Consider the following 26,850-nt stretch of genomic DNA (forward strand, 5'->3'; position numbering starts at 1 on the left):
TCTTTTGTCTCGGTGATCGCCGATTGCCATTTTTCAGATCTGCAGCGTTGCCAACGTATTTAGCGTCATCAGGTAGTGTGATGGGGTCTGCTTAAGTCAATCAAAAGTCCAGCATACAAAAGGCATACCATGAGCAATTCAAAGAACAAAGGCATTCCTTTGTTATTGTTCATTGACTTTTATTTAGTAAATGGATTTGTGAATCGAATTTGGTACACACTGAACTCGACTATTTAAATCTGTGATCCAGGGGTGTAGTCAAGTCCGCCACAAGTCCATCACAAGTCCAGTCACAGGTCAATCCCAAGTCAATTCACAAATCCTGCAGTCACACGAAACAGTGAGTGAACAATCTGGAATGCCTTTTTCAAATCTCATGGAATAGCTTGTGATTTGAATTGGGACTGATTGAGGACTAGTGACCGGACTTGCAGGGACTTGTGACGGACTCGACTACATCCCTGCTGTTATCGTGATCTCTGGCATATTTAGATTGATGGCTTATTTCTGCAAATTCCGCTCCAGTAAAGTTTTGTTTTGGAAACTCGGAGCAGACAATTATAAACGTTAAATGGCCTATTAATAGTTTGTCATATGACATGTCATGGTTTACCCATCGTGCAGTATTGAAACAAGACGGATCCTCTCCTCATTAGAACCACACCCAGTCGAACTTTAGGATAAGATAAAAATGAACACGAAGCATCTCTTATCAAAATAAAATTTCTGAAACTTAAACAGTTAAGTTAACACCCCCTATTTCTTCTCAAAACCACCTGTATTTTCATTTCTCATGGTGTATCCACAACTTCTCAAGAGAAATTTACTGAGTTAATATTAAATTTGAAACTACAGGGCGCCCTCGTTCGGGGCATACCGATTTGTTTTCCCTTCCGAATTCAAGATGTCATAATATTAATTACCAGCCCCGGCTGTTCTACGCGCTGCGTATAGGGTCAACCCGGCTAGACACCGGCAGTGATTAAAGCCCACAGCTATGTTTTATGAGAAGACATCGCGTGATAAATTTGGTCCATAATTTAACGCATTACGACGTTTATGTCTATAGATGAAGCACTGCACGGCAGCCGTTCGCGTCTGCCGCATGCATTCGAGGAGCTACGGACCACCAGTGGGGTGAAGGATTTTTCTAAACCACGGCTTCGTCCCCAGACTCGGCTAAAGGCTCCAGTTGCATGACGTTTTTTAGGTTCCTAATTTGTGGTAGACACAATCACAGTATCGGGTACTCTTTCTGCTGATAAGCATCAAATCGTGATAATGAGGACAATCCGAGATCGAGCCACCTCTACAGGCGAAGCCGACTTTTGGGAAATGATGGTGGTTTGCGAAAACCTCAAACTGATATGATGGACAGGGCATGCTCACCACCCCGCTCCAGGTTGGAGGCTAAAATGTAGAGTTTTGTGACTCCTACCTCCGGAGAGGAACATTGCAAGTAGCCCTAAAATCCTGCTGTCCAATTCACATAATAAAACAAAACAAGTCAAACATATTATAAAGTGTTCAGGTTTACATCCGATGAAAAATCCAGGACAACCAAAAGTGTACTTCAACAGCTTGATGTTTTTTTGCCATGACTTGTGTAGGACTTATTTGCACTGCCCATATATTAACAGACAAACAAGAGTGTGTGTCCAAATCTTTTGTTGCATATAAATGAAACGTTTGCATTAAAAAAAAATGCCGAACTTGAAGATGATGATATTTAAAATAACATTTTAATTTTTTTTTGTTTTTCTTAGCTCAATATATAGCTTAACCGATTGTCGGTAGAATATCGGTGATCATTTGTTTTTATACCTAACTCTTTCCCTTAAAACTGGTAAAATTTAACTCAAATTAACCAATAATGGTGGTAATGTTGAACCGATTGTCGATAAAATATCAGTGATCAAATTTGTTAAACCAAAATCGTCCCCTGAATTGGTAACATTTAACTCGAATTAAACCAGTAGTTGATGCAGTGTCTGGTATGGAATGCCAGTGTTCATACTTTTTAAATTTTTAACCAATCAAATAGTGTATGAAATGAAAAAAAAAATCCGAGTAGGCTATGCACTGTAGGCCTACCAGTGGCTGATCCAGGAAATTTCGCGGGGAAGGGGGGGAGGGGGTTCATCAGCAAAAAAATCTGAAAATGTACACAGGGGTTTTTTTCTGGACAATTGACCTCCGTAAAATCAAAAACTGGGGGGAAGGGGGCTGGTACCATATTTCAATAGGGAGTGTTGTTCAAATTCGACGATTATTAACACTAGGTAACAGAATGGTGTACCGTATTTTGAACAGGCAGACATTATACCAGTATAATTTTGTTGGGGTGTCACAGCTAGGGGGGGGGGGGGGGGTCGCATTTTTTTTGTTGGAATTTGTATGATATTTTTTTTTGACAGAGCTGGGGGGGGGGGGTTTACCCCCCCCCTCCCCGGATCCGCGCCTGCCTAAGACCATTATAGCTGTCAGATGAAGCATAGAAACTCCGCTCCGGTCCATCAGACGCCATTTTGATTTACAGCCGGCGAGGCTCGGGCCCATGTATCAACATACGAGTCCAACTAGAGATATCCAAAGTATGCGCGTTCACCAACGCATATTTGAGGCAGGCGTCATAATTATTGGCAAACAGTGTTGTTGATGTAGATTGCTTTTGCTGTCTGATGGTTTGATGTGCAATAACAGTTTTAGTTTAGAACAACCATTTAAACTGCAAGGCACCGTAAAATTGATTTTATTACGGGTTTCTAATTTTGTTTGTGACATCGTCCATTTTCGTAAAGACACGTCATTAATACTGTTTACATGCATTTCATTTTCAGTATATGATTGTCAGTAACGAGAAAGGAATAAGTTTGCCACAGTTCATTTGAACCGCTTGCCACTTGCAACTAGTCTATAGTCCAGGCCCACGCGTCTTTACCCGAACATGTGATGCACCCTGGATGCTGGCACGTAAAAAGACTACCTCGCGTAGTCTTTTATACGTGCCAGCATCCGGGGCGCGTCACGTGGCCGGGTAAAGACGCGTGGGCCTTGACTAAAGGCTAGTTGCAACCTGGGAATCGATAACTTGCGATGGCCACCATTACATATTTCTTGATTTGAATGCATGCACTTGCCCTCGGCTGAAAGTGAATTTATTTCCTTAAAACCTATCATTATTTGTGGTAAATAAAGATCTTTGTTTATTAATTAAAACAATTATAATACGATGGGAGACTGATCGTCAAGAACTCAGTTTCGATAAGGATTGATGAATAGTACTTAAATTACTTTACCAATAAACATTTGCTCCTTTGATGTGTCTTTTTGTAATTCATTCTTCAATTATTTTGTTCATTACTAAAAACACTGTAAGATAGCAACTGCACTAATTTTGAAAGGGAAATCACATTGCTTTAACTGTTTTTTAATGTCAGAATTATTTCGGCTCGATGAACTTCACAATCTTTGAAAGTGAAATTAATGCATTTGGTAAATGACATTTTAACGGATCTATTATTTCCAACATTATGCTAACGTGCAGAGGGACCAAGCAGGCGCGGTGGATCCAGAATTTTTTTCAGGGGGGCGTGCTGAAATGTAGACCTTTTTTTTATCCGGACACTTCAAAAATCAATAGGTGGGGATGGGGTGGGGGTGCGGATGGGGCTCGTACCACATTTTCAATGGTGAGTGCTGATAAAATACTAAATGCACCCTTCTCACGACTATTTTTTGGGGGTAGGTGAAACAATTCGCATTGTGTCGTCACCTTCCAAAATTGGCTACTGCCATTTTTTTTATGGTATTTTTTTGGGGGGGGGGGGGGTGTGGGGGGGGGGGCTAGACAACTTTTTTGGGGGGTGGGGGTGCTAAAGCCCCCTTCCCCCCAGAACCGCGCCTAAGACCAAGTCACCGTCCGTTCATTCCAGTTTTCCGGAATATCATTCCCTAAAACAGGGGCAGATCTAACTTTCAGGAAACGGGGGGGGGGGGGGGGGGGTGATATAAAGGGGTGGTGAATAAATTAGCATCGATACGGTGATAAATATCCAAAACATTACCGATCTCCCTCTAAAGTGACTTAAAGCCTTCCTACCTTTCTCTCTTCTCTATAATTTGGTATAATGTCAACATCGTTGCCTGTGTGGCTTAATTTTTGTTAAGTGCATACTTCAGCCACAATAAACAACTTCTGATGACCTTTGACACAGGGCCCCAACAAGTGTCTCCCGTCAGGGCCTCTTCTAACTTCAATTAAAAGTATATCTCTTAAACCACACTTCACATCTGCACACATCAGCTTGGGCTGTAAACTTTCCCGTGTGATTTATCGGGACCGACGCCCTCAGCCGGTGTGTGACAGCTGAACGTGATTTTCCTCCAGCGACACACATTTCAAGTGCAGCAATTTCCACGGGTAATTATAAACAAATACTCCGCCAAATTCTAAGTATCTTTTTTTTCACACACACACACCGAGAATGCTATTTGATACGGTCCAGCATGAACGAGAACATTTTGAGCGGCTGTTAAGCAAGATTTGATTTTGGTGTGGCAAAGAAGTATGGAGGGCCATCAAAACATCTGTCAAAATAAACAGGCACGCCATAGGAATTTGCTCGCCGGTCTTGGGGTATTTGTTTTCTTTTATTCGGCAATAAGTTTGGCAGGATATGGGTTAAAGTATAGCATAATGGCTTTCAGTGAGGTCGTTGTCAGGCTATTTGAAATAAGAAAAAAAGGCGAGGTTCAAAATCTTTGATTTAAATTGTTCAGAGAAAATAGATCAACTTAATTTGGCTTTTACATGTGAGGTGAAAGTACTGTCGAGAATTAAACACAAACAACTTTCAACGTAAAATTACATTTTAGGGGTCTGGTATTGATCTCGTCAACACAAACAGATTAATCTCAAGTTTTCGTTACTTTTCATTGTATATAACGTCATTCCAGAGTCCTTTTCCCTCCTTTTTTTTTCTTATCAACTTTCTTTTCCTCTTCTTATCATATTTAATGTTCAAGACACAGATTTTATCTGACAGAAATTTAGAAAATATTGCAAGACTTACTTCCGAAAACAGACTCCGTGTTTACAGGAGCGAACCCAAACAAACCCCATAGCTCGTCTGCCGTATAAAGCAACTCGTGATCGGTCTGATAAACGCATGTTTCTCGCAATTTCTGGGACCTTGGTGAACTATTTCCGTTTCGCAAATGTGGCATATATTTTCCAGTTTGGTGTAGGAGGAAAACGGTGAACGTTGCAGATATTTTACTCCCTAGGCCTACATTCGTAGCTTTGGTTCACTGTAATCTTAGATTTATTTTAACACTCTTGTGTTAACACCAGCTTATAGGACAACTGATGTGTATGGGCCTAACTTTGACACCAGTGGCCCTATTTAAATCCCTCCGGTGTTAAATTTAAACCTCAGTTTTTGCGTATTTACATCAGACTGCGAGTGCTATGAATTGTAACTGTTTTGATATTTCTATAAATGCCATTTTTTTTCCTGTGTTAGTTTTTCTTTTCGTTTCTATAGTTAGAAACAATTAGGTCTAGTCAGAATATGAAAGTGAAGTTTTGCTATAACTATTGAAAAATGTGGTTTTCGTGTAATTATCGCGCAAATTTAAACTTCAGGATATAGGCCTAAGACTTTGGTCTTCATTTCGATATCAAGTCATTTGAGTACTAGTCTTGATTCATGTTATTTTTTTGCACACGGCTTCAAACATTTACAACTCTTAAATTATCGCTTACTTGGCATACGTAATTAAATGGCTTTATTAATTACTGGAGATACGAACTCAGTCAAAATTAGGCAACTGAGTCAGATGGAAAAAAACATACAACATTTTCAACATATTTTCTCCGTATTATGTAAATAAAATTCCACCAAGCCCATTGAAAAAAGGTGTAGAAAACTACCTAAACAGGTAATTCCGGCGATATGCGGACAACAGCGCACGTCTACTTTGTTTCGTCTTTGGTTTGAATTCTTCATGCCAACGAACTGTTGTAGTAAGCTGTAGTTTTAAACAAAAAAATGTATGGGTCTAAATTCAGCATTCCGTTTGTCTCCCCCAAAAGAAAGTTTCTATTAATTTAACCCACGAAATCACATATATAGGGACTGCAAACCCTAACCGTGCCTGGACAGGATTGGAATCCGGTGCACAATTATAAAATATGGACTCTATGTAATACGGATTCATTGGTTGCAATGCGCATGCCTCATTGTGCCAGTTAAATTCCAGATTACAGTAAAAGAGATCAGATTTCATATATAGATTCCAAATTTCTCATGACACCGATTAACAGAGGTGGAAAGCAAACAGAGGTTGAGAGAAAAGTACCAAAGCTCCAGCCTGACTCCGAAAATTGTTTTAACAGCCAAAATATTATTTCACACTTGGGCCATATTTAATCCTACTTATAGCTCAGTTTGTCTGTCCACTTGTATGCAGTGGTTTTCGGCTTTGCCCACTAAATTACGTGGGCTCACTGTCTGATGATCTTGACAGTTGATGAATCATAATAGAGTTGTCATTATCTGTGCCCAGCAGCTGGTTTATAGCTAGGGCAGTTCTGGCCTAACCAGCTGACAGTAAGGCCTTGAACTTTCAAATTCCTCCCGCGCAAGTAAGACGCGGCTGCGGATGGGCTCAGAAACAAATGAATGTGGCAAATTTCAATATGAACTTCACCGAGCACAGATAGAGGTTTCCTTAGCAAAAACAAGTTACCAGCTCAAAACTTGCCCTATGATGTGTACCACTTTGTAACTGGTACTCGGCTGGTTTTTTTTTCTTAGCACTGAATAAATAGTTTCCTGCAATATGAGCAAATATTTTCTGCTTGAGTTCGTAACCTGTATATGCCAACGCGGTGTTAGCTGGATGACAGTTGACACCGATATTAACTCAGCTTTAAAAGGATAGTGGCTGGCTTAAATGACTTAAATGTGATTAACTCTGCTAACTTGTGGTTTAGTTAATGCATCAGTCATTTGTCATTGAAACAAAACAAAATAATGAATGCGAGCGGACACATGCAATAGACCTTATGTGTAGCAGCCATCTCATAGGTTGATACATCCTAAAAACAGATTGGTTGAAATAACCAATATATTGGTCAAATTAAACCAATGTGGTTGGTAGATATGTGTCCAACCAATCTATTGGTTAAAATAACCAATCTGAAATGGTTTGCTTTTCAACCAATCTATATTGGTCACAATACTAACCAACATGTCTTGGTTTTTTTTTTTACCAATCAAGATTGGTGACCTTTTCAACCAATCCATAACCAGTCTTGATTGGTTAATTTTTCAACCAACCGACATTGGTTAGAATACTAACCATCACATATTGGTCAAAACAACCAATATATTGGTTAAAGATAACCAATTATATTGGTTGACATGACCAATCTTATTAGTTCAAGATAACCTTTGTGTTGCTGTTATTTGCATGAGTGCATTCATTGTAACTGAATTAAAATAAGAACATAGGCCCTCCAAGATGGCCGTTAGGCATAAGGTCTATTAAATGACGAGGTTGTTACTCAACACATCTACTAGACATGATTCTGTCTCATGTGCTGAGATCGTGAATAGCATTTGGTTTTAAATTATAAGTTAGGCCTATTCCTTGCTCTTTTGTTATATAAACTAATTTACTGGTCATCACAACTTATGTAAAATGTAGTGCGCACAGAAGCCAGGCAACCCAAGTTTGCCCACCTCATTTCCTCCACAAAGTTACGTGTCGAAGTTCCTAGAAAAACACCGGATGGTGCGATGCAAACTCCCCGGTCAGTCTCTGTGCCCATAGCAGTTTGTGCATTATACCTAATCCAATATAGAGTTTAGTACAGCGAAGAACCGATTATATAGTCGGTAAAGTTGTTTCAATTCAAGTTTGCATGGGAGATAGAGATGTGACATTTTCCTTCACTGTTAAAAATGCCCGTAAATTTACGGACTCCGTAAAGTGAAATATTCCGTATTTTCGACGTAATTATACGGATCTTTCCGTAAATGCAAATATTAATTATGCTAATTAGTGTGATTACAATCAACCACATCGGCCAAAACACCTACACGTAATATAGTACATCTTAGTACATATTGATATTCCACTCACAACCGTGTATAGTACACATGTCCAAACTCGTGTTAATGTTCTGCTTATTTCACGGAATGAAAAACCTTTTCCGGAAATTTTGCTGCCGGAAAGCAAATAGCGTTCCGTTTTCCTGCAGCAAAACTTCCGGAAAAGTTTTTTCATTCCGTAAAATAAACAGACCCTTAACATGAGTTTTGACATGGTGTACACGGTTGTGGGTGAAATTACAATATGAACTTAGATGTACTTTATTATGTGTAGGTGTTTGGGCCGATTAGGTTGATTGTAATCAAGCTAATTAGCATAATTAATATTTGCATTTACGGAAAGATCCGTATAATTACGCCGAAAAGACGGAATATTTCACTTCACGGAGTCCGTAAATTTACGGGTATTTTTAACAGTGTTGGTTCTATACCAGCCTCATACAATGAGAGAAAAAAAATTGGCGAGCCAAATGAATGGAAGAGTAGATAACTAAAAACTCAGGAATGAACGTTGGAATTCTTCCCTTTCAATTGAATCGGCTTTACTGGCGTATAGGCCCGCATATACCGCCCGCTAGGGACCGTTTTTCTTTTTCCCCGACTAATTGGTTTGTCGGCTTGTTCTACCAATTTCATGCCACGAGAACCCATCGTAAAAAAGAATCGTTTATTACTAACAAAACCAACTAGAAATCTGATGAGTGTAATTTTCCAGCGAAATCCGAAGATATACAATCGGCATAGCGAATGACCCGGTGTTATCTTTGCATTTTGTTTTACAATTTCATCTGAAGAACATGGGTGTTTATAGCCACGGTCCCAATTGGTAACGACTCGTTCCCCCGGTCAGTGATCCATAAACGAGGCGCAGATTTATCTGTGGTGCCCGACAGCAAATTACATTTTTCAGCAGCGGCTAATTCGGTCCACGCTACCGTCGATACTCAGTCCAACAGAAGAAGAAAAAAATAGCGTATATATGGCGACTTTCTTATTTGAGTTAACTTCAGTTTTCGTTTACACTGGTAATCATTCTTGGTTTATTAGCGGATAAATATTTAAAAACGTTCCGATTGCCAAGCATTTCACAAAGCAACAAAACAGATCAACCTTTGGGATGATTAGGCATAAAATTGAACAACCCAATTGCTATAGTAAACACCATTATTTCAACATTCCTTTTGCGAGATTGTCCTCAACAAAATCTATGATTCATATATGGCAGGGGGCCAATTTCTTTTGGCAGTTTAGCCTGTGATTTTCGCTCGTCTGCCGACTTAGCATCTGTTTCATGGCACGCTTACCACAGAATACTGCACTTGTATCACCACTGTGTTGGCAATTTGCTGTGCTCATCACTTAAGCACAAAATCCTCATACAGATACAGCATATGGCAGGTACGTGTGTGCATATTAAGCCAAATTCTTTAACAAGTGAATTACACTTGTTGCTTCAGCTTTGCAAAGATCTTCTATAATGGTCAGCAGAGATGCTTTTCTTACGGTAAGCGGACTCACGAGGCATGGGAAACCTGGCCAAGTGTACACACTTCTTGTTTTATTCATGGACGGTATTTTGTTTTGCTCCACTATTTTAATCAATATAGCAGCATTACAACCTTCAGCTATGCATTGCATCTAGAGGGTAACGGAAATCAATTTCAGGGCACATATTTTCCTTTTTGTTCAATCAACCTCTCAAATTGCCAGTGGCGATCACAAGTTGCCTGATATTGAATATAGTCAATATCAGTCCCTATCAATGATCCTTATAACACACATATGTGTCGGAGAGGGTGTTTGAGTCATCATAAGCGACAGCCTCTCAATCAATTTAAGTCTTTGAAGTTGAAGAACGAGGGGAGCATTCAATGCCCAAAATCGTCGAGTCACAGTTGCGATTAATGTTGATGGTGAGTTGATTAAATTGAGTGGAAGAACTGTTACGACTAGTGACAACATGTCATATGGGATGGGGGAGGGGGTAGTCTCAGACAAACTGTGACTAACAAGGTTCCCTGAGGCCGGCCCTCCTTGCTGTAATGCCCCATGCTCCTTCCTCTGTGCCCGGCACAACACGTACACTGCAACGGAAAGAACCTCACTTCACCCCATATATTGCTGAATGGGGAACGTACACATAGCATGACTGATATTACAGACCAGAAACACGGCACTTTTTTGTTTTACCAAGAACAATATCTAGTCGAGTGAGTTATTGTGTGACATAATTGAATCACAAAGGAATTTGCATGTTGGTAATTATTCTAGCGTCGGCACAACTCCTAGTACGGTCATGTAAGTGCAACTTGACTGACTACAGGGCGAGTAAAAAAAAAGTGACCTGGATATAAAAAAATTCTTTAAAAAAGCAATCAAATTTTATACACAAATGAAGTATGTCTTCAACTAAAAGAGCATGTTCTTCCACTCATCTGGAAAAAAAAAAGAATTACTCAAATTGATCCATGCTATAAGATGTTAGGTACGTTTTACCAAAAGAACATATTTTCATAGCTGTCCATGGATTGCAATTGGAAGATATTGAGCTGAGTGAGAATTACAGATCACACATACGCAGTCGAAAACAAATGGGATTTTAATTAGTTGAGTCAAGACCGAAATATTATTTTTACTGCCAGATTGTGTGTTTTGCATATGAGGAACAAAGTCCACTCTTTGTTTCTGAAATACTGAAGATGATGTTGGTCTGTTCATTCATGGAGGTCAGAAAACGTTTATGTTTCATTGTAGTTAATGGGTATTCATCAGTTCGTAGAACATCCGTATGAGTTACCATGATTAGCTGGAAGAACATAAAGTCCCTTTTCCCGTGATTTCGTGCGTTTTTGTCCCCCAAACCCTTTCTTTTCGCGAGTGGCTGTTCATTTTAACGTCCGTGGAAAGCGAATAGCGGTAGTTATTGTCTATTAACCATGATATAGGTTTTGAATAGCGCACCCGAGGGAAGATGGTTCCCCCCCCCCCTTTTATGTGATTTTACGGAGGTCGGGTGTCCGGTGAAAAAAACCCTGTCTATACCTTTCAGCACAGATGACATTTTTGGGCGCCCCTCCATTGTAACCTCAAGCCCCCCCCCCCCCCGGATGACAACCCTGGCTACGTCGCTGGTACTACTTGTTGTATTTATACTTCCTCCTGCTTTTAAACATTTCTGCAAATGAAAAACAAAAGCTCTCCCATTTGCCCCACCCCCGGACCGAAAACCTGGATACGCTGTTGACTTTACCTAAATACTTCACTTTCGTGTTTAGCGGTTTGAAAAAAAATTCGACATTTTTATTGAGGTTCAAGCGTCGTGGCACACCTCTTAGAGCACCTGCATTAAATACTCTTGACATTTTGTGGTGGATACTGTATTGAAGATGCGGATATTCACCTTCGTGTAAAAAATCCCAGCCTTAAGGGAAACCGTCTGGGATCGAGGAAGGATAGCATCCATCTTGCTGATATTAGTAGGTCACTAGGGATGGGAAATCGATTGGATGCCAGACGGCGGACATTGTCTGACAAGATGCCTATCTGCGTCGGTAACTAGCGTCTAACGACCCTGGTGCCCTGACTTCAACAGCGTCTAACGACCCTGGTGCCCTGACTTCAACTCCTTCCAAGTTTTATTGAGGTATTTGAATATAATTTAGGCGAAATGTAAACCAGAGGAATTGGCAGAAGACTGGCATGTGTTGTAAATGTTCATGATCTGTGTAAAGGAACTTCTGTGTGACCGTTTCCCGCCATTTTTTTTATAATAAAGTTCCAAGTATCGCTAATAATTTTTTTCATCAAACATAATCATGACATTGTGCCAACCCAGAGCAGAAGCTATACAATTTTGAAATTTTTGTACCACTAACAGGCTGTACTTCAAATGGACCCGCAAGCAATTCAAATGTTGTGTGCAGAAAATTTTGGCTTGCACTTTTGCATGAGCAATCAAAGTTATGTTGGATAGGCAAGGCACAGGGCAAAGAGGGGATGACTTAGGATTTTTACATGATGCCAAAATTCCCAAGCTTCCATGAATAATGTGACCCCTCATATGGCAAATCTTGATTAATTGCTTTATGTCTTTGGTATTTTATGCGTTTATTTCAACATCATATTCCAGCAACTCATACCCCACCCCTGGAGTAAAGGGTCCAGACCAGTAAATAGACTGCCATATACCATCGTGGTAATTACTCGCACTTCCCAAAATCCTCACAACTCTCTGAGGCCAAGACACGCATCAAGTTAAAGCTTACTTCGTCATCTTTAATTTTTTGTTCAGTTTTTTTTTGAGGTAATCCGAAGGTTTTTGGGAGAAATTTTCCCATCCGAAGATATCACCCCTAAAAATAGTGCATGTTGAAAAACGATGCCTATACGCTCCATTGCAAAATACGCGCGCTTTTGGGGCCCAATTTCATCCAAATTTCACAGGAATACAAGCTCACTGTCCTGTGCACGACCTCCACCCTTCTTTTTTACAGACCCTCAAGTTCATGGTTCACAAAATGCTCTAATACCGAAGAATATGAGTGCATGCAAATCGTGATTGGACCGGCGCAGGCAATTTTGGGCCTATTCACTGGCCTGGGCCCTTAACACCCCAGCCTATAACCCACCGGAATTCTGGATCCTCATCTAGCTAGTTCGGGGACTTCATCTAGACTTAAGCTAATGGATATACATTTAATTCCATAACTTCTTACCCCTTTTCAGCAAGTTGGCCCTTTGCGACGTGTTGTGTATGCTGCAGTTCCAGCGTTCGTTCTGGAAGCGTTCCTGGCACTGCGAGATGCTCAGCTCCAGCGCGTCGGCCAGGGCGGCAGGCATGCCCGAGTCCCGGCCGCACATCTTCCTCTGCCGCTTGGTCAGGTAGTGGGGACACTGGTCCGATCCGTGGATACTTGTCAGCTGCGTGTTGGAAGTGAGTCTGTTCAAAAGATAGTCACTCCCTGATCAGTTTAACAACTAACGATTTGCATCAAACCACAAAGCCAAACCGGCAAGGTTCGTCTTTGATCCACTTTCGCCCTTTTGCTGGGGTTACGGTGGATACAAATAGAAGGACGCCAATTTTTGGAGTGGGTCAAATCTTTTGTTTTTACCGAAATTTGCTGCTCCAAAAAGTGCCCTCCTCTGTGTCCCCGCCATATCCCCAAAAGGCTAATTGAGGCCGAACAAAACATTAATTGAACATGGTACACGTACGAGATGATCGTTAGAGCGCAGGTGGGACGCAGCTTCTTAAAAGAAAAAAACTGGCAAACACAGTTTGAAAAAAGTATATATACATGTAGTACTTCCGTCGCCTGTTTTCATTCATTCAAAATTGCAAAACCCGCACCGTGTGAATTAATACCTCTGTTTCCCGTGGTAATGACTGTTTTCTCGAAATATATCTCAAAATTTAAATTGTACAAAAGTTGTCTCTACGATTTTTCTGCTAAACTCCCTATGATACGATTGCCTTTAATTAAAAAGAGAAAGAAGAAGCTTTTCCTTGTTTGGTAATACATGTCCCTCTTGCTTGATAACCTTCATTATAAAGGTTTTGCAGTGTTGCTCAACCTTTAACTTAACAGTGGTCAAAATATCAAACGCGAACCTTAGACTGTTAAGCGAATTTGATAAAATGTTATTTTATAACAAACAACGAGAACATTTGTATAGTAAAACAACATGTTTTTTGCTTTGTAGTTTTTGTGTTTCCAAGCCTGAGTCATTTTCAACACTGCCTGCGTATACGTCAGAGCGTACGTCCCCGGCCGTCGGGGGCGCACGGAGCTCCCCCCGGATATGATGCATGAAGGCCTGCTGACTAGGCCGGGCTACCCCTGAACTCGAACTGCGGTACCCAACGATGAATGGACTTCCGGAAGATGTGTGGCCAGGCTACAACCCGCCTGCAATACAGCGCCGACCGGTCTCACGCGGACCTCCGGCATCTCGTATTGCACAACTCTATGCACATTATCTTAGCTGAACGGGACGGGACTGAAATGTCAAAGTTGGCTGTGATGACACTTTTATGGCTTTTAAACTTATTGCAAATGAGTGTAGCTAAATATGAACAAGACTATAGACAAACTTAGCTGGTCTAAGAGGTCTAGGTAGTCATCTGAGTCAAATTTTTGATTCGAGTTGAGGCTGATCGAAGCAAGTCTATTTCGTAAGTAACAGTGAGTGAGTCTGAGTCAGTCAGTAAGTCAGGTACAAAAGAGGGTAGGCATGGCCATCACGGACCAGCAAAAAGATTAGACAAATCAAGTTGAGGCAGCGTTACTTTCTTAGCCTTCCAACTCGATCGTAGCCCATGATGAGTACAGCACTGCACAAAGGCCAAAATGAAGTCATTTTCCCCACCCGACCATTTGGAACAACTATACGTATCACTTGTGCGCATCCCCCATATCGCGTGGATTATCATGACCAAGGTCGAAATGTTGCAGCACACTGCCAATTGTGAGTCAAACGGATAACACAATTAGGGAAAGTGTGCCTCTGCGAAGTTCAATAACCCTCTTCAGTTTGATAACCCGATGTGCCGGGAATTTATTAAAGCAAGTGTCAGTGTGCTTGTAGTATAGTACCGTGCCATACAACGGTTATGGTCTAGTTTGGGGAATTTCTTGGTTTGTGGTTTCGTCATATACTGTTCGGACGGGGGAAGATATTTAGGATTGCGTAGTGAAGTTCCAAGTGCATTACCACTAGGTTGCACCACAATAAGCAATTTTTGTTCTTTTGGCAAAACGTTCCAATAATAAAGTGGGCAATTTTTGCTCAACTTGCTGAATACTATGTTGTTGTACGGCAGGTGATGGGATTGTGCCTTTGATGATACAAGCATGGCATTTGGCACACAGTCAGAGTGTGTCATGCGAAAGATATTTGGCTATAGGGCCATCGAAGATTTGTCCTTTGAAAAAAAAATGTAGGTAGAATAACAAGCAATGGCAGCCATTTTGAAAATGTTGATGGACAAATTTGCAATGGCCTAATAGCCAAATACCTTTTTGAAGACATACTCTGACTGCGTGCCACATGCCATGCTTGTATCATCAAAGGCACAATTCCCCCAAAATGTCCCCCATCTCCCCGCTATATACTTAAAATCTCAAATGCCTGCACCTTTAGGCACTTAGGTTCTTCCCGAAGATGTTAAAATTTCGCTTGGAATTAATCTACAACTGTGGTTATTTTAAACCAATTGTCAGAAAGACTATACATACCCCCACTGACAGGATGCTTGTGACCCCTGACCGAAAAAGTAATCTCAACGTTGCCACTGAATTATTCCTGGGCAATATAACCGCCTATTATAATTAGATGGTGCGAAGAGGTCACGGAAGTCATCTATTCCACTCATTATATATTAAGATTATATCACATGACGCATATCTAGCATTCTCGGACCTGCATCAAAATACTTGTCAGATCGTGAACACTAGTACAATCCGATCGAACTATAGCACTACAGGCGATAAACTTCGCTATACCACCATTAATGTTAATCAACTCACCTGTCACATGAAACCGACTAAGTTTTTTTAAACGCCACTTCAGATATCCACTGTATTGAAACGTAAAATTTCCAGACAAAAACCCACGTAAGGTATTAAGTGGATTTTAAGAAACTTTGATGTTTTGTCGAAATTTCTATAATTGAAAAGAAACTGCATTTTTTGGGTCTAATTTATGTGTAAATCGTGTAGATTTGCCCAAGCATGGAGCAATGGGTTCACTCAGAAATGGCGTTGTTCCTGCTTATTCCAATCTCTCCAACTCAAAACAACAGAGTATTATGCCAGCTAGCTTGTGGTCTGTCTTTATCTGTTATCAAAATCCAGCGAAAACACCGGTTCGTGTTGCGGCGAAGAAAAAAAGTAACCTTACCCAAAATATCCGTTGGCGACCGGTAGCCGCAACAAAGTCAGGAAGATCAGCCCGGGTACCAGCCAGTAGTGCAAAGCAAGCAGCAGATGAGGGAACCAGTTCATGGTGGGACAGCGGTACAAACCCACCACGTCGTCATATTACAACTTGTCCCCTGGGTCTGCGTGTTTCAAGAAAAGAAAATCTCCAAGCATCTACAGCTGATGGATTGGCAATGATTATGAAGAAAAAAAAAGTTCTCCTCAGATCCCAGCTGAAACACTTCTGCCCCCGCTGTAAGTTTGGATCACCGCTGCGTCAGTTTGAGGCACGTAGACACCGTGTAGCAACAGCCCCTCACGACATGCCATTTTGACTGCCGGCACAGCGGAGTTTAGTCATCATCCCAACACCCTGTTTGTTTCTTATGAAGTAGAGAGACTTTCCCCCTTGTAGCGTGTGCACCTCCGAGGTTTAATGTCGCCGCCGTGCCTTCTGCCGCGTATCGTAAATAATGAGTTGTCGTGTCTTTCTGTTTTCTTTGCTCTCTGCGATTATCATTCTGCGTGCTGATTGGATGACAGTTTGAGTGTGGTGGGCGGGGCTTACTTTGCCTGTAGCTGATAGCGTTGTTACGCGTGATTACACTCTAGTAAGTATAGCTGTTTACAATCCTGGTTGGACAACATCTCGTCGGTCATGAAATTGGGGAAATAATCTTTAGACTTTGAGCGACCGACAAAAAATCCTTGGATGTTAAAGATGCATGTATAGGAGAAAAACCAATACTGAATAAAAGACATCACTAACTTCGGAAACCTAGAAGTCATCATTTATGCATTCTATAGGCGGATTAGTCAATATCACAATGCCTTTCCTCTTAACCAAAATTTTCCTTAAAAAATTACTTAGCGGGAAACCGCACCCACTCAATGTCTCTTGTCTATTTCCTCCCCTAATTCCAGGCCCGCCATGGATGGGACCAGCGGTCACAGTAAACCATGAACTTCCGACTGAACAAAAATAATAGTAAATTGGTCTCTAATTGCAAAAATGTGGTAAATGCGAACAAGTTAGGTATTAAGTTGACTCATCGTTCCGTTCCTTCGTGTAAGGTAACATACACACACTGACCGTATGTGTTCCTTAAAGGCATATAGGATCATTACATTTTTTTTCAAAGTATAATCTACCGAATTATTATCAAAAAGCTTACTTGCAAAGATCGCACTGGTACTAAACGCCCCTTGAAATTATACCGTCTAGTCTGCTGTCATTTAGAGGAAATCAAGAAATGTAGGTGATTTCCAACGATCAATCAATTGACTGGTTTTTGGAAATAGAGCGCTATTGTTTCGTGATAAAACGCGGTTATGCTTGGTTTTAACTGCTTTCTCGAAAAGTGTAACATCCACTGAGCTGAAACTTCAACAGGTTAGGCCTTCAACAGTCTTCTTTGGATTTTGAGTGGTGAAGTTATTATATTTGGAAACGAACAAAATGAATGAAAAGAAAATGATCGTGTATGCCTGTGATGTTCTGCCAGTAATTGCTGAATTATGCTTGATCTGTCAGACAACTGGTTTAATCATTAAGAGGTTTGTAATTGATAACCCCCAAATGATCCCTTTGGGAAAAGTTTTTCAACAACCCGCCAACAATCTGATGTCCGCTTCTAAATTCCTGAAATCATCAGAGCAACATCCAAGGCGGATCCGAGGGGGCGGTTAAGGTTAAGGTGGAAACCACGCCCTCAAATTGGAAAATGTTAGTAATTTTTTTACACAATCGAAAAATCCAAACTTTCTGAAGTTTCATGAATAAAGTCAACATTAATGTTCCCTGAATAACTTCGTCACTCAATGTTGGAAATCTTGATTCATTGATTTATGCTTTTTGGCGTTGAGTGCGTTTTCATGCAACAGTAATACTTCATCCCCCTTCAAACTTCTTGGACTTCAAGCCCCACCAAGTAGGAAAGAATCAATTACCACACTCCGCGCGTTAATAAGCAAAATGAGTTAATGCACGCCAACTCGGCATCAACATTTTGCAATAAGTACGACAAATGCTCTCATTGTTTACCTAAACCCAAAACCAAGGGCCGTTCCATCCGACCAAACCCAGACAGGGTCTGCGCTGTCTCGCGAGCTGGGAAACGATGTAATCTGCCCGCCACTGGAAATGTTTATCGGTTTCAAATTGGACATATTTCGTTCGTTTGTGGAATATACGAGAACTTTCGTTTTTCCTCTCTTCGGCATGCAAATCAGCATTGTGTTAGGTTATTGTTTGTCTGCATACCAGTCGATTGGATTATGGAAGTACAGTTACTGCAGGGATGTATTTTTTATTTTTTGTTCGGTAAAAAAATCGGAGAAATGTCTGCATTGAGGAAGAGAGTCAAAGCTGTCAAAACTCGATACTTGAGATTTTACAATTCCCTATCAGATGAATTCGGATTAAATAAATCGAACAAAATATTTGACACACATCTGTCACTATTGGTAATGTTCATCGGTATATGCCCACATGTTTAACCTTTTTGGAGATATAGTTTTAGTGACTCAATTTTTAAATTTCCGCAGTAAATGATGGCGACAGCGTCATGATGAGGAAAGTCTGCGTGAAGGTCTACTTGCATTACGAGGGGCTTCCCGTATCCTACAGGTCCGTGCAGCCCCCAACAGCCCTGATGCGTCCCTGGATGCAACCCCTTGGTCTTGCGTGTCTTTTGCCAGGCGTTCACTGTCACATTAACGAGACCAGATCATTTTATAATCTCTACCGGAAACAATGTTACATATGGAAGAACTTCTCGTTCTCAAACAGCAAGATCTTCTTCACTTGAGTTCAGCTTCTTCTTCTTTTTTTTAACACAGGATGTTGTTCTCTATCGTCGGCACGGGAACGAGGGAAGGGAAGGATGGGGATGCCTCCATAAACTGTGTAAATTGTACTAATTAATATTTTTAAATTAATATTTTTGTTTGCATGTCCCCACCTGGCTCCCATACATTGGCGTCAATCCTGGGGGGGGGGGGGGGGGGGGGGGACACTCCCCCCCCACACACACTTTTTGAAGAATGGGGGACACAATTTCAAATGTCCCCCCCCCAGATTTTTTTAACTCGTGTGTCTCATTTACAGGGCCCTATTAAGTACTACAATGTATCTTTTGCTATGAAAATATTGGTTAAAAGAGGTCAGAAATTGCCTCAAATCGCACCACAGAGGGCGTCTAGAATCAATTTTGTTCGGGGCCCTTAAGCGCGGGACCCCGAACCCCACGCCTTAAGCTCAGAGTGGCTGATTCAATGACTCCAGCCCCGATAAATGATGTCAAATGATAATCTTTTCCTTACAAAAAAAGGTTAAAGTGGTCAGAAATTGCCTCAAATCGCACCACAGAGAGCGTCTAGAATCATTTTTTTCGGGGCCCTTAAGCGGGCCCCGAACCCCACGCTGTATGGGCTTCCCCCTCGCATTAGTTCTGATCAAGGTATGCCCCCCCCCCACACTTTTGAGAAGCGATTGACGCCCCTGCTCCCATAGCAAAGCGCACATGTAAAACATAACGTCTTTATACATTATAATTATCTTGATATTCAAAGAGATGGTAAGATGGCTGACGGCAACTTTAATTTAAACAGCCGATGTGTGAGACAGAAAAAAAAACTCAGGAACAAAATAACACAGTAGTCCTATATGCTACCATCAATAATTCATCAGTGGAACTGTTCAGGCAAACATCCAGGCCTCTGCGGAATTTGGAAGAAAGTGACATTTGAAATGGAAAGGATCAATTACTTCTGGCTCCATATATAAATACTACACCATCCCCGCCTCCTGCTGCACCAGTAAATCCTTTCATTCTTTATTTTATTTATTGTAATTTTTAACGAGGGTAGTCCATTTCAGATTTTAAAAAACTGCTTTCCAAAGGAGCCCTCACATTAAAATTACATGAAAACACAATGAAATAAAGAAAATAAAATTACAAAAAAGACAAGACTTTCCAAATCATCCTTTCATTTCATTTATTTGAAAAGCTTAAAGGGGCAGGCTATATGATTTTTAATGCAATCCTTGGAAATGGACCTTTTTGTCTCATTAAACCCTATTTTAAATTTTCGTTTTGCCATTTCCAAGGGTATGTTGGTGCCTTTTTGGTTTTTGACTTATGCAAATCTCTGTACCGGCATTCGTGAGCAAAATGTTGCAAATGTTTTAGCACCAAAAGTTGCCAGAATTTGGGATATTTCGCTGTCGTTAATTTTCTTTTCTTTTGGTGCCGATTTTTAGGTTTACAATTTGAACAAAAACCCCTAAACTGAACAGTGTCTTCCTGACATGACATCATAGCCACAGCGCCCTCAGTTGACCGAGACAGCAATTAAAAATGCTCAAAAAGTGCACTTTTCTTTAAAAAAAAAAAAAACCAAAAAGGGATGTCAAATATTTCTCATACATTTAAGCGGAGTAGAAAGTTGCGCAAAATATTTCCCTCAGAAAAATTCACATCATGGACGCTCGAAAGTGACTCATAAAAAGGTAATGGCACTGATTAAAATTTACCAATTGGTGCATCCATCTGGTCGTCGGCCATCTTAAAATGGAAATGGGATGAACCTCGCAGGTAAAAAAAAACAACGATGAGTAAGACTGAAAATAATGGGGTAAATCATAGCTGAACATCATTTGTCCGACGAATAATGCTGTACAATGGTGTAGGCCTACAATAAACAAGAGGCAAAGCTGGTCTCAGAGCACACACAATTCTATTCAATTCGGGCGATTCACAATGCAGAGCGCCACCAATAGTTTGCCACAGAGAGTTCATTTTTCCCAGTGCATTGTGAGAGATGGTCGACAAATTCACAGCGTGGGACATTTGACATTGTTCGTTTTTTCCGTTCAGTAGTTTCGTAAGCGTATGATTCGAGTATAATGTTTGCCCTTTTATTTTCTTTGTATCAATATGGTGATTTTTGTAAGGCGGCGGAACGCTATGCTCCTATCTATAACATAATAGCTCAAGTTGTCTACTGACACTCATTCAAATGGGCCATATTTTGGTCGCCCGTAAACTTGAAAAGTTGACTCTCCATGGCAAACTCTTGGCGGAGCACTGCATTGTGAATCGCCCGAATTGATTCAGCATTTTGGTTTACACAATGGGCAAGCTTTAGCCCTTTCATTGGCGTTATACGAGGAGGCCTAATCCCACGATATGACTGCCCGGCTCAGGGGAGACAGCCAGTCAGTGAGTCAGTCTGTTGGTGAGTGAGAATAATGCAAAGAGGACTGGCCAGCGGCATGACAAGGGTAAAGCTCCAAGGGGAGCACCTGGGGGTGAATGGGGGCAATGCATTGCTTTGTGCAATTCAAGATTTCATAATTATGTGGGAGCACGGGGGTAAGGCCTTGCCATTCCCCCCCCCCGTACTTACGCCACTGGGACTGGCCCTCTTGGACCAGCAAGCATTTCGATTCAATGAGGGAGCAAGGGATCTCGTGACCAAACGTCTAGTCTTATTAGTAAAGGTGACCTCGAAGTGCACTGAGCTGCCGATGAGTTGTCTCCTTCAGCGTAGGCTTGTGGCATAGGCCTAGCGTTTTGCTGCCTAAGGAAGCGAAAGCCATGTACGCTTCTTGGACAATGTTAGTCATTTAATACAAAGCAGGTGAGACACAGCCATTGGAACTGGGTCATCTTGTTCATGTGCCTATCTGTCAGCTATGATTGATAGTAATCGTGGGGCGTTCGTTGGGTATTCGTTGACTGCGAGGTAGACCTCAGGGAAACGTCATGGTTCATGCGCGTGTGTGTTGTAAAGCAATGCTGGGTTCTTGTAAGGCCAAAACAAATAATAGTTCTGCTTCCGGTTTCCCTACCTACCCTATTCTGACAGCCCCTACCCTAATTTGTTTATTGGAAAAATGAGGAAAAAAAACAACCGAAACCATCAATTTCTACCTTACTACCCGCAGACGCCTCCATTATGATCGTACACACAAAAAAATTGGCAAAAAAGAATTATTTCCCCACCTACCTACCCTATTTTCAAATGACATGTAATCGGAAGCAGAACTATTTTTTAAAAGGTACCTTTTGGACTGTTTACCTTTATTTTCAATCCTCTTATTGCTGGTATGTTTCGGGACTTTCTTCCAGCTCTCAATGCAAAATATTTATGGCGCAATTTCCAAGTGATGTAAGAAACGCCATATACAATATTATACCGTGAAAAAATACACCTGATGTACATAAAAAAAATTCAAGTAACGTTTCTTTAATTGTGAACATTCCTAACAAATATAGTAATTCGCAAAATACGAAAAACGCAACAAAACAAAGCCCCTCACCCTTAAAACTGGAAATAAAAAGATTGAAAAACAAAGTCAAGTGGAACACAAGAATGTACATGTACATTATGGATTGAATTCAAAAATTCCTTTACATGGGGCTTGTACAGACTTGCTTTTTACTGTCAGTAACATGCAGGCACGGATCCAGAGGGGGTTTTGGGGGGTCGAACCCGGCCCCTGCTCTGACACAAAAAAAGTAAAGCTATTCTGCAGCGGTTATATTATGTATCATACGGGCCTAAATTTGACGGGCTTGAACCACTCCCTCTCCTCCCAAACCCAACCCAGCAAAAGTTACTATAGATCCGCCTCTGACGTAAGTTGGTAAATAGATATGTTGGAGATAATTATTGACTTCCCTTTTTTTGACCCAAATAAAGAATGAAATTGTTTGAGGCCCCAGAGTGTGGGAAGCCCTGTGGGCCACGACCCAGCAGCTAGGCAGCGTGATATCAGCCGATGGCTCGTCCGTAGTGTGGCATTTTGACACCTTGAAAAAGTTCCGATGACCAATACAAACGACCCGCCAAAAGCGTGGAACACACCAGGCGACTCTTGTACAGTGCTGCTAGTATTAGTTTGATAGATCATCCGCCGGCGCGACGTCAGATCATACGATACGTCGTGTCAAAAAATGTCTTACTTTTGATCCTTAATAACTATGTTGTTTATGGAATTCATCCAAAATATTCAGATCATGTAAACAAGACATGAAAAATGTTATGGAGGGGTTTCATCAGCTTTGTGCAATAGGGATAATATTTAAACGCCATTCGAAAAAAAAAATACTCACTTTCAGAATCTGCCACTTTCGATTTGGCATCTTCCAATGTCGATACAGTGCTGGAGACGGTGGCGGAGGCGCGTGCTGCGGCCGAAAGCTTCTGAAAGAATGCAGGATCACCCCTGATGTCATTGCACACCTCCTCGATCGTTTGGCGCAATACATGATCGAGGAGGTGTGCAGTGACATCCGGTGGTGATCCTGATTACCACGAAGGTCTATGGCAGTCTTTTTACTGGTCTGGACCCTTTAGTCCAGGCGTGGGGTATGAGTTGCTGGAATATATGTTGAAGTCGTCTGCGTCAGACGGCAGGGGATGAAGAGCGCCACTATAATTGTCCGAGAGTGTCCATGAGTGTCCGCTTTTAACATACAGTGCCCCTATGGGTGCAATAAACTGCCATAGACCCCAATGATAAATGCCCACACTTCAGAAATTCAGGGAAAATAATCACAATTAACTCTCCAAGGTGTTCGAGAAACACATCAAAAGTAAAGCTTATTTCATCATCTTTCATTTTCTTTTCAATTTCAGGGGGTAATCTGATGACTTTTGGGAGAAATATCCATCCGAAGATGATCAACCCCTTAAAATAGTCCGGAAGCACATGGCCATTTTGAAAAACGGTGCCTACACTCCATTGCAAATAGAGCGCTTTATAAGGGCCCCAATTTCATCAAACTTGCACAGAAATACAAGCTCATCTGTGCATGACTTCCAACCTTATTTTTTACAAACCCTCAAGTTCATGCCCCACACTAATATGCTCTAATACTGAAGAATTTGAGGGCATGCAAATCGTGATTTGGCCGGCGTAGGCAGATTTCGGACCGATTTACTAGCCTCCACCTAGACTGTTTCCCGGCCCCACCTATAAAGGGTGCAACCCTGCAGTAAAAAATACTCAGAACACTCACAGATATTCAAGCTGCACAGAAAAATAATGATCAACATGTCATCTTTCATTTTCTTTTCATTTCAATAGGTTGACCATTGACTTTTCGAGATATTTTCGCCCAAAAGAAGACGACCCCTATTTTTCCCAAAGCGGAAAAGTAGCCATCTTGAAAAATGATCCCTCCACAACATGGCAAAATTATCTCTCAGAATTCTCTAATATAGAATACAAGCTGGTTTACCCGATCATAGATCGGGTAGGGCATAGTGATGGGGATGAAAATGTGGGGAGTTAAATGTAAATGGGGGATATAGTTGGGGAGACATGCAGTTAAAGAATAGCAATTTCTGTGGTGTGATCTGAGGCAATTTCTGATCACTAAAACCAATTTGAGCAAAAGATCATCTGTGAAAGTTTTGAGTTTTGAGTAATTGAATCAGCTACATGTATCTGAGCAATAGAATCATTATTGTAGGCTACAATATTTTTATTCGGGGAAGGAAAAGTGTGGGGGGAGACCAAACAATGTCCCCCCTCAAAATGTGTCTGGGTGGGTGTGTCTGTGTGTGTGGGTGTGAGTTTGTCTTACATACGCAGTGTGGACTTCCGAACAAAAGACGTCCACATAATGTAGGTAGCACCGACGTTGTGTGGACTTGCCCCACGTCCACACAGTGTTTCCCCATTTCTGGAAAACAGGTTTAGAGGCATTTTGGGGTTAGGTTTATCCGTAGCAGAATGAAGAGAAACACTAAAGGGAATCATAGAAAAAAAATTGGGTTGAAAGAGTTTTCACAGTTTGAGAAAAATGAGTTTTTTCACTGGTTTTTCTTAACTACACGAAAGCAATGGAAAGTCCACACTAGTCATGTGAAACAAGTATGGGTGTGTGTGTGTGTGTGTGTGTGTGTGTGGGGGGGGGGGGTTCCCCCTGTCCCCCGTCAATTTACGCACATGATAATTATGTACCATGGCAACTGTCTGTAAATATTGCCGTTGGTCTGTTAAATTGGCTTTTTGTGAGGCAGTCGCATTTGGAAAACGTAGTGAAAATGTTACTGTAGTACACAGGCGAAGGCTGGTTGTATAGTTTGACAATAAATCATAATGCAATAAAACGTGAAGGTGTCATTTAAAATGAAAATGTTGAGTGTTACCCAAAATTACAAACGGTCTTAATCATGGAGGAAGGTCATAATTAAGTTTCAGTTTTGGACTCTTCAACAAACGTAAACTTGAACTTCTTACAATTTGCAAGACCGTCTGCGATGCAACTTTTATTTAAGTTGGTTAAACCATCTATATATAAGAGCAAGTTTTACTCGGCCTCCGAGAAATGTTTGCTTTTGAACGGATCCAAGACCGCGGCTTCACGTCCGTGGAAAATTGTGGGTGTCTTCCGCCGGGTCGGACACTTTTTCGTCGATGTTTTTGTGACTTCGTTTAAGATCGCGATATTTGAAGCAATGCATCGATCCTTCGTTGACCCCAAATAGGCCCCCGAAATTATAACGCGACACTGAATAATACGTGGCGGGCAGCGAACTCACAACGCTCAGCCTTGGTGGTGGAAGCATGGAGCTGTAAACACATTATGGAAGCAACAGCACTCTATCACGCGACGTCACATGCTTGTGCTTCAAATAGCGAGCATCGTAGACTCAACCTCGTTTCCAGGGTGTGGAGCAGGCTGCAGTACGCGTTGCCAGTGACGGTTTTACGCATAGCCGGGAAGTACCACGCAGTGTAGACTTTCGATTGGTCAGACCGCGCTAGGCATACTAATGTGTAGTCCTTCTGAATATTCGTTGCACTCGGCGCAGGGGCGGCAAGCGAAGCATATGAAAGAATAGGGACACTTGGTTGCCACGCACCATGGACAAAAAATATTTTACCAAGGTCACCCCATACTAACGTTTGGTGAACGCTTTTGCAGAAGGGCCGAGTAGAACACGTAAACGAAACCCCTACGTTGACCTCGCTGACCTCGCACAGTCTAGACACGCAGAAAAGCCAGCACGGGGGGCGGCCAGGCAGTCAACGTGAAAGCGCACACGACGGCAAATTCCTGCGCAAAATCCAGTCACGAAAAATCGACGAAACGGATCGCCTGTCCGTACGGGAAAATTAGGACGACCCGAAGCGTCCGACCCGGCGGAAGACACCCTCCGCATTTTTCCACGGACGTGGAGCGATTTTGGGGCCGCGGGAGCCCGCGGTCTCGGATCCTTTCAGGAGCAAACATCGTCTCGGGGGCGAGTAAACTTCTCTCTTATATATATAGATTAGAACTTTTATTCACGAGCTCGGCGGACGGATTTTTGGGCTATTTAGGCCAATGGACAATGGGGTCAGGGAACCAGACTAGTCTGCACCCTTTAAACAACTGCAGCAGCTTTATGTCCCATTATGTAGGCCATGATAAGTTACCCAGAATATCATCCCCACTTCGTTCACAAGATTCTGTGAAGCTCATCAGTCCTTCCCGGGCCACGGCCCCCTAGGCCCTGTATGCAGGGTGGGGGGTACGAGCGAAGCGCCATCACATGATGAACATCGGTATCATGAACACCGCCCCGTAGTTTAATGTGGTGTCCTGGTGAAATGTTGTTTTCGTCTACATTTTTATATTCGGCTTTTTTTAATTAAGGAAGAGAACTTGCTGTTCACATGACTTTTCACGGATATAATGTTTGATAACAGGCTGATGAAGGACTGTTGGGAACAGTGAACGGAATATAAGCCTGATTTACGGTGTTAACAAACAAATCCGTAAAAAGAAATG

The 26,850-nt window shown here is 41.6% G+C and overlaps 1 protein-coding gene across 1 annotated transcript; it reads right to left on the reverse strand.

Moving 5' to 3' along the window:
- Positions 1-11,665: 11,665 nt before the first annotated feature.
- On the reverse strand, positions 11,666-16,446 carry LOC119721571 (protein Wnt-9b-like). Its single transcript, XM_038191650.1, has 3 exons — positions 16,032-16,446; positions 12,842-13,065; positions 11,666-11,751 (listed from the first exon to the last, which is right to left on the reverse strand). Exons 1-3 carry the CDS (start codon positions 16,133-16,135, stop codon positions 11,666-11,668), a joined length of 414 nt encoding a protein of 137 aa, XP_038047578.1. The 5' UTR covers positions 16,136-16,446.
- Positions 16,447-26,850: the final 10,404 nt, after the last annotated feature.

This window comes from Patiria miniata, unplaced genomic scaffold (assembly GCF_015706575.1).
Source record: "Patiria miniata isolate m_02_andy unplaced genomic scaffold, ASM1570657v1 HiC_scaffold_13, whole genome shotgun sequence".
In the NCBI taxonomy this organism is placed as follows: domain Eukaryota; kingdom Metazoa; phylum Echinodermata; class Asteroidea; order Valvatida; family Asterinidae; genus Patiria; species Patiria miniata.